We start from the raw sequence: 9,443 nt of genomic DNA on the forward strand, positions 1-9,443 counted from the left end.
ATAATAATAAAAAGAAATGATATTTATTTACTTCATACCAAAACTTTGAAACAATAATAAATAAATAAATAAAATCAGATTCTTGAGCAGGGTGCAGAAAGATTGAAAACAATGTATGTATTCTTTCACTTGAGCATGGAAAAGTAAGCTTACATTACTTTACAGCATATTTGAAATTAAGTAGCAATCTTTTAAACAGTGAACAATATATAGCATACTGAGCAAAACAAACAGGGCTTTTTGTTAAATCCTGTATTATTATCTTTTTTTGCATAGAAAACTTAAAAATGGAATGACCATAGATGGGGAAATTTACTATACTCAAAACTGAAATTCATCTAATCAGCGGAAAAACACATGTATGAATAATATTAAAATCTCATCTTGATTACAGGTTACAAACAAGAAATTACGTTTGCTATTCTTTTTCCTCCCTTCATTTCACTCTTCATTCTGGCAAATGTATGATAGTATGAGGCAACATATGTGATCACAGATTTTTCATCAGGTTTCGAGGTATCCACATCTGAAAGAAAAAATAAATTTCAATAAGAGTTCAAAAAAAATTTAAAAATCAATAAATAACACTGGAGAACAACAATTTGACTGTCTTAAATCTGACTTGTTTTTGACTAGGTTATAGCCTCTGACCCAAGAAATGGTCACTCTCAATTTAAGTTTATTCATCAAGTTTTTAAGGTACATGGGGTCTCAAGACTCCACTAATAGGGCAAAATATAGCACATTTAAAAAATATATATAGGTCAAGAGAGTTTTTTTCTTATTGGTTTTAAATTGATAGAGATAAAAACAGAAACCAAAACAAAAGCTATCACAATTAAATTCTGATACTATTTCAAAAAGCCTCAAAATCATGCAAGTACAACAATTGTATTGTATTGTACTTCTTATTGTATTTTGTAACCTTCAAAATGTTGAATAAATCTCTCCTCAGAGACTCGTCAAGCTGTTTAAGTCCAAAATGTGACAGGTAATGGGAGTTGCTGGGGTGTAAACTGCTCAAAGTAATAAGGGGAGCAATCACACAAAAGTGAAGACACCGATGTGAGGTAGCCTTGCAAAGGCATAAAATGGAGTATAGACGTGTAATAAAATGCAATACAGCAAAAAAGAAGCGGAAAACATTTGTGTGGGAACTTTACTCCTCTAGAACAGTGAAACAAACATGAAAATATGCCTTTCCAACATCGTCTGTTACAGTTCTTTGTGTTTGCCCTGATTCCAGTTCCCCGATAAAATGTCAAGCCATGGAATCTGGTAAATTAGTGTTGTGTCATTTTCCAATCCAAAAAAAAAAATATGAATGGTTGAATTTTATCGCTCAGACAGTGAAAAAATGGGCTTCTGTTAAATCGTGATTTCAGCACTTGTATCCGTTTTCTGCTTTTCGACTACAGAAACGTTGATTTGCTTCCGAAACTTAAGTTTTATTCTCATGTTTTCTGAAAACATGGAGGCTTTATTGGAAATTAGTTTCTGGAATAATATTTTTCTTAATTTTGTTGAAATCATGTGCTTACCTAATTTTTTTTGAGCAGTGTATATATGCATGTATGCCACTTTTTGAGAAACACCACACAATTTTAGGAACTCAAAACTACTTTTCAAACAAACATTAGTTTTTGATACACATGAAGCAAATAAAAGTATCTGAAAAAAAAAATTAAATAATTAAAAACATTTCATAAAATACCTTCTGCATCCAGCAGACGTGGGATCCCCAGCTCCTTCTGGGCAATATCGAAGGCGTTATTGAGATTCTGTATGTGGCTGTTGCTCTGGAGAGCGGAGAAGTTGATGAGGTCGGGACGGTGATTGTGGATGAGTGCATTGAATCCCAAACCACTCCGCCAGCTCACATGGAAGTCCTGGATGTTCACACCAGCATAGCTGGAGAAATAAAAAAGCAACATACTATGTAGGATGAACATAGCAATAAATTTGCAAAACAAGCCTAATATTTCAAGAAACCAGCTGCGCAGCCAGAAAAAAATTCTGGGAGGGGTTTTTGAAATTGAAAAGTGTAGCTTTATTTTTCAGTCATTTTAAATGGGAAAATATTATCTCACATTTATCGCATATTTTTATATAATAAGGTGCTGATGTCTCAGTAACTATTCTTTTATACCACTTGTTTAAAATACGTAATAATTTGTATTGATATTTCAATGACTTTAAAATAAAAAAAAGAGAGGAAGAGATTTTGAAAAAAATCACAATTACTTTTATTTTAACCTTATATCCATTTTTCGTGATTTTTTCAGGAGATCATTAAAACCCCCCTTTTCTTCAGATACATAAATGTATCTATGACTGCACGAAAGGGCTAGGTTGTGGGGTGAAGAATATGTTGTTCTGGAAAGGGTTTTAATCCTAAACACACCTCTCGCACCACTGCAAGAAACAGCATTCCCCTGTACTACCTCCCCCCCCCCTCTCCCAACCAACTACAGAACTCATTGCTAGTAATATAACTATCATTTTAAAAGAGAACAGCATGTTTGAATTAATGTAACAGGTTATGTAAAAAAAAAAGCAAAAGTGGATGTCTCATAAGAACAATCCTTTTTCTGTAAGGTTAATCCGTTAACATACCAACAATATCAATGAAATACAAATAAAGAGGAGGTTTACAATCAAATCAAAATTGCTTTGCAAAATTTATTGCCTAAACCTGCGTTGGTGTTTCAAGCAATGTCAGATTTCTATCAAAGCAGAGTAGGATGTGGTCAAGCGTGAGAAATGTTTTTTTTTTTTTTTTTTTTTTTTTTTTTTTTAACAAGCTTTACTATTTTTGAAAGCAAAATGCCAAAAAATGTTTACTTTGTGCTCCTAAATGTGTAGTTTTTTTTTTGTTTTTTTTCAACATACATATTTTCATATATCAGGTTAAAATGAATGATTTTCTAAGTGTAAAATATAAATAACTTCAAATATCTTTTAAAAAGGTGTCCTAAAGATGCCAAGCGATCTTAAGTAAGTTTTTAAAGTAAGATAGGTATGCTTGTCCTTTTTAGGGAAGAGAGCAACAGAGATTTCTTTGCTCACATGCTAAAGTGGATAAAAAATCTGTTAAGTTTGTACAGTTATGCAATTCATCAAAAAGTGGATTATTTAAGGATGTTTTTCATCCATAAACTCAATCCATTTGCACAAAGAAATTTTACAACTCTAAAAAATTTATCTGCAATTTATTGTTACTTTTTGGTTCGGTTAACTTTGATTTGAGGCCAAAAAAAGTGCACTATTCATTTCTTCTACACTTCATAACTGTATTCAAATACATACCCAGCAGTTTTTCTTTGGCACCATAACAATAAAGCATCCTTAGCTGACTTTTTCTCACTGCTTTCATCATCCTCATTCTATAGAAAAAGAAAATAATTGGAATCGATTAAATCCATAATAAATTTGGTGCAACTTTTCACTCAGATTAAAAGAGTAAAATGAATTTTTTTTCAAGTACTCACAACATCAATTTCAATTTCTTGAATCTGGAATCTTAAAATGATAGTCCATATTAAACCTAATATTAGCCTGGGGTTACCATCAACAATATCTTCTGCACCAATACTCTCCAGCCGCACCTGAGGAAGAGAGATAAAAAAAAAGATACGTTTTGGTAAATAATTTGAGTCACCTCAAAAATGGCACCCCCTCCCCATTTTTAATTTACCAAAAAAAAAAAGGAAAACTGACTTTTTGGATAATTTAAAAAAACATTTTGGGCTGAATTTTAATTTTCCTAACAATTTTTGTCTTTCCCTGAGCTTGTAGACTTATGTTAGGACCTGTTAGTATAAGCATCTTATCAAAAACAAAGTTCCTCCCCCCCCCCTTTTGAAATAGCTATATTAGTACACATTTTTGTTCTACAAGAACAATTCAAAAATCTGTATATTAACTGAAGAAAACATATAGAGAATATATAAATATTATAAAGCAAGTCTGTCAAAAGGTAATAACGATCATTATACATTCTATTATATGACGGACATTTTATCGACAATTTAAAAACATCTTACCTTTGTGTGCAAGAATGCGAGACTTTTATTTACATTTTCTATCTTGTGTACCCTCATTTTTCCATGATTGGGCTTGCCTAGTTTTTCCCCAGAAATTATTTCTAGCAGTTTCAGCAGCTTTTTCCCGTCCGCAAGGTCTGTGAAGAGGTCCTCCACTTCCATGCGGGCCTGAAATTATGAGGTCATGAGGTTAAGAACACCACTTGATACAAAAAGCAATATGCAAAATTAAATTGGCTTATAAACTACAAGAATAGTGGCCAAAATGAAATGTGATGAGCCATAATAAGTATAATCTTGACAGTTTATAGCAATCAGGGCCCGACTAACTAAAAGTGAGGTCCTAGGCCCACAATAATTTGGAGGCCCCCTGAAGACTCTATAGCGGGATACGGTGGATACAGGTTTGGTCCCCGTCGGAATTCATTTTTGGGGCCTCTGTTTATACAAGAATTATATAAATCATTAACCATGTGCATTTATGAATCCTTTCAGGGCCCCTCATAGCTGTGACATGGTAAATTCGCTAATAGCAGAATGAATAAAAATTCTTTTTTAAGGAAGCTTTTTGCGATTAATAAGTTATTATTATTATTTTAATTATTATGCATAATTCTTTAGGAAATTTGAGGCCCCTTAGGAAGATGGGGCCGCAGGTCCAGGCCTAGTTGGCCTGTGCTATAATCAGGCCCTGACAGCAATGCAATCTAGCTAATTTACTGTTATGATGGAACTTTCAATCCCCTTTATTTTTTGGCAAAGTTTTTTTCATAAAATAACTGGCCAGTTAAAAAAAAAAAAAAAAAACCTTCAGTTAAAAACATTTTTATTTGCAGCTAATAACAAAAACTCTAAGGGGAAAAAAAAAGATTACAAAGTTTTAGAGATATTTTTAAGAATGCAATTTTGATTCCCCAAATATCAATAAAATTTCAAAATTTATAGTTTGGTCACAGTCAGGGATAAAAATAAAAAAGTTTTTTTTTTTTTTTTTTACAGCGAAAACCGAAGACGTATGCTTGTACAGTAAAGCTGATGTAAAATAGGTGACAAAAAGGGAGGGGGTTGGGGGGAGAGAAAGAACAAGTCTGTAGGTTTCCCCACCCAATGCAGATTAGTACATGATAAAGGATCCTAAATTCAAAATGTTCCATAGTTCAGATGTTTTTTCAATCTCAAGCTTTGTTTGATTTTTTTTTTAAATTATTACATAGTTTCTAAAAAAATTGTCACATAAAACTACATCATTTTAACAAAAATTATAAAATTTGCCATAATCTATAATGGAATCTGTAACTCTACATATTTTCATGTGTAACACAAAAGTAACGTATCTAAAGGAATTATTTTTATTTCAATGAAAGACACTGGTGAGTGGGAGGATAGGAACCGTCAAATTGTACGGAAGGGTATCAAAATAAAAAAGACCCCAAGGGAATCAAGAGATTTTTACTTTGTTAACCTTTTTAACTGATGAAATAAAATGAAAATAAAAATATAGAGAATATTAGTACAGTACAAATGTAAGACATAAAATAATGTAATAACAAAACATATGTATCTAGATTTCTTTTATTTTTATGAAATCTAATAAGTTAAATAGGGAATTCATATTCTGGTTGCAAATTTTGTGAAGGGTACCAAAAACCACAAGGAGACTAAGAGATTTTGCAATTTTTTTTAAATTTATTTATTTATTTATTATTGATGAAGTAAAATAAAATCCAAAATATGAAGAACACTATAAATACTTAGGTAAGTACATAAAAATAATGCAAAGAAGATCATGCATTAAAGAGGACTATTTTTGCTAGATTGAAAGTAAATAGTTTTGTAAAGCAATCGTTTTTGAGATGGCAAATTTTATGAAGGGTGAGCCCTGCTACCCAAAAGAGCTCTTAAGGGAGATCCTGAATTAATGAATGAAAATAAAAAAATATAAATCAATAAATCAGAAGAAATAAAAAAAGGAAGATTGCAAAACACCAAAAGTTAACAGGAGTTTGAAAAAAAAAAAAAAAAAATGAGAGTTCACCTTTTGTAGGAAGGAGTTCATCCATTTGGTAAAAGTCTTCTTTTGAATGTGAAGGCGCTCTTCCTGTAGAGCTTTAATACGCCCTGTCTCGAATTTGATGGCATCCTCCCTTTGTGACATGTCTTCTGCCTAAGCTCTGCACCTTCACATCACTCTGAAATTAGAAGGAAAGTGCATTAGCATCAACTTAGGGCATCGCCCACCAGGGGAAGACCAAAATAATTCGTCAACTAAATAAAATATAAATGGTTGCATTATAATGTAAAATGATCTGTCAAATTAATATATCCAGACATTTAAAATAAAAATCACATTAAAATATAAAATTGCAAGCATGAGAAGAAAACATGAGGGGAACCTAAATGACATTTTACTCTTTTCGCCAGTTAAGAAAGCAAACAAGTCACCAAATACCATTAAAACAATTGTAGTGCTTATATTAAACCTAAAAGTACTCGACACGGAAGAAACTTAACTTTTAACACTAAAACAGCATTTTTCAAAAGATTTTGTTAGCACAAACTCCTTGTTTTTTTAACCTTTTTTAAACACCGTCACACACTTTAGCCACAGTTCTAATCTTAACTGTCTAAACTGTCCCCACTTTCCAAACATAAGGAATAAAAATCGTACCCCAAAGAATATAATTTAAGCAGACTGTGTAAAATTGATTTAAACATTTTTTTTTTTTTTTTTGAAAGTAAACTGAAATATAAAACTTCTTTTAATATAAATTTCAATCAATTTCCCTTCAAATATTTTCAAACAAAAATTTTGTAATTTCTTTGTGTATAGCCCCAGGGCTGCAATCATACTTTTGTTTTGGGGAGGGTTTTACAAAATCATTTCTCATGATCAATCTATATGATAGATAAAACTTAGATTTCTACTGAATTTTGTTACAATAGGTTATTCAAATGAGGAAAGGCTACTTTAAGGGCATTAACATGAGCAAATGTAAAAGGTGTCGTGTCTATTAAATGAAGAAAAAAAATCTGATGTGCATTGTGTACACTACATAAACTCAACCCTATTAAATTTTCGATGTCATTTTAATTCCTCAAAAAGAAAAAAAAAAAGAAACGTGTACTCATATATCAATATTCAGAGTAATATTTCTAACACTTATATTTTTTGACACTTTCAAAAAGTGTTCAAGTTTGGCACTTACAAATTTAAAGATTTTTTTTTTTGCCTCAGGTATTCAAAACCTGAACGAAAACGCTTTATTGTTCTGTAAGAAACTATTTTTGCAAATAACCATGGGCGCCCATATGCAAAATTCTAAGGGGAGGCTCAGAAATTTTCCCAATGGTTTAGCAGAACATTTTCAACATGGAAACCAATTTCAGTACAAATAAGAGATGGTAAAATTTGACATTTTTAATAACTTATTCATTGATGGATAGAAAAGAATTTTTTTTTACATTTTTGCAAAGAAAAAAAGCACTAAAAGCAAGGAAGTTCTCATCTCAAAGGGGCAGCTTGAGCCCCCCTTGCCCCCCTATATGAGCGCCCTTGCAAATAACAAAAATAAGCACTCTAGTTGAAGCATTGTACAACTAGTCAATAATAAAAGCTTTATTTTTGAATGAAATTAAAAATAATAATAATAAATTAAACATAAATGTTCAGCAAAAGAAAGTATTTTAAAAATATATTTTGGAACAGTTTTGAAAATGTTCGGAGGGGGTTTAAACCTTCAACTCTTAAACAGAACCATTTATTGCCCAGTAGTTAAGAATTTTCTGCAACGTGTGGGCGTTGTGAGAAAAATCCGCCGCTCTCCTTTACGCAGGGTGCTAACGTGTGATCTCCTCAATGAATCAAATAGCCAAAAACTCATCCATCATTCTCATCCGTTTGCAACAACATCCGTTTCTCGCCTTCCAAAGAGCGTCAATCAAAACAGAGCGCACACAAAAGATGTTTTCTCCTTTGCGAAACCGACGACCCTGTTTCTCCGCATCACACAACAAATCGGGAAGAAGCGAAATCGCAAAGCGGATGACACTGCTCGGATGCACATGGGTTGTTGGGATGTTCCGACACTCGAAAGACAGCGTAAAAGCATCGGACTGCCAATGAGAGAAAGCTCTTCCATTGGGAGAAAAGAAAAGATTCAAGTTACAGGGGAAAACATTTTCTCTTTCACTTACCTCACTAACCTCAGATCGAAGTTTCAGCAACTGTTCTACGAGCAATTTTCGGCGAAATAGACTTGCATTGTATTTTTGAACTATTTTAAGCGTAGTATTTAACTTTACACAGCTATTAATTTTAGAAACAGTGAACACTATGCTTCTTTTCTGCAAGCAAAAACTATCCGCCGAAACATTTACACGGCAGCATTAGTTTTCCAAACATGAAGCTCCCGAAGCGGATCCATTTGGGGGAATGGGGGGGGGGGGGCAGTCCCTTCCGACTTGTCATTTTAAGGAGTGGGGGCAATAGGTGTATACTCAAGGCGAATTTCATCGGAAAACAAAGACCACGACCAGTTAAAAGGTAAAAACATTAATTTTTCAAAGACAGGGAGGGGGGAGGGGCAATTGACCCCTTCCCTTCATTCCCATAAGTAACAGGCCTGCCCCCCTACTTTAAGCGATCAAATATAGCATTATGGGGACTCATGTTACGAAAAATTACCGCAAATCCACTATTTGATCCTAAAAATTGCACTTTCACTCCCCCCCCCCCCTTCCAGCCTTATTTTTGACGTAAGTGAGACGCCATTGTATATTAAGAAGTTAGGGACATTTGCTGCTAGTAACACTCTATTCGAGGAAAACGAATATGGTACAAATTCGCATAGAATTTTTTTCGATTTTTATAAAATTTAAATTTAAGCACTAAAGAGTTAAACTTATGAAAGGCTAATGAAGATGAAAAGCTTGGAATTCATCGTTGAAAGAGAAGCTCCATCTAGCATGGTTGTATTGAAGAAACGACGACTTTATACCATGATACTCCTCCCGTTAGTCATATAGTACAGTGCCAGCTCGTAACCATCAAGTCATTTGAGTCCATAAAGCTGCTGCAAATCGAAAAGCGAACAAAACTCCTTAAAAAGATACAAAACAATTACAATTCATTGCAATCTCATATCTTAAACTTTAAACGGTTATTGATTCTAGCCAAAAATGGCATCCTGTCCTTGAGCAAGTAAAAAATGACCGAAAGAGAAAAACTAGCTCAGAACATTTCAACTGCATGAAAAAGTATATCATATAACTTATTTACGTTTCAACGGAGCCCAAAACGAAAATCTTGATGATCACTGTTAAAAATTCAAGAAAATGTTAAGGAAAATATTACTGTAAAATGAAGGGTTTACATCACAATATAGAGAATATTTCACA

The 9,443-nt window shown here is 32.9% G+C and overlaps 1 protein-coding gene across 1 annotated transcript in view; it reads right to left on the reverse strand.

Annotated features, from left to right (window-relative positions):
* The window catches only part of LOC129232194 (spectrin beta chain, non-erythrocytic 5-like), a 138,542-nt gene extending 132,322 nt beyond the window's left edge, over positions 1-6,220 (reverse strand). Inside the window, exons 1-6 of the mRNA XM_054866435.1 lie at positions 6,082-6,220; positions 4,047-4,214; positions 3,492-3,608; positions 3,310-3,386; positions 1,715-1,911; positions 414-526 (exon numbers count right to left, since the gene is read on the reverse strand). Coding sequence (XP_054722410.1) covers positions 414-526; positions 1,715-1,911; positions 3,310-3,386; positions 3,492-3,608; positions 4,047-4,214; positions 6,082-6,201 — 792 coding nt within the window. The 5' untranslated portion in view covers positions 6,202-6,220. The remainder of the gene's footprint in view (positions 1-413; positions 527-1,714; positions 1,912-3,309; positions 3,387-3,491; positions 3,609-4,046; positions 4,215-6,081) is intronic.
* Positions 6,221-9,443: the final 3,223 nt, after the last annotated feature.

The sequence above is a fragment of the Uloborus diversus genome, unplaced genomic scaffold (assembly GCF_026930045.1).
Source record: "Uloborus diversus isolate 005 unplaced genomic scaffold, Udiv.v.3.1 scaffold_11, whole genome shotgun sequence".
Taxonomy (NCBI): Eukaryota; Metazoa; Arthropoda; class Arachnida; order Araneae; family Uloboridae; genus Uloborus; species Uloborus diversus.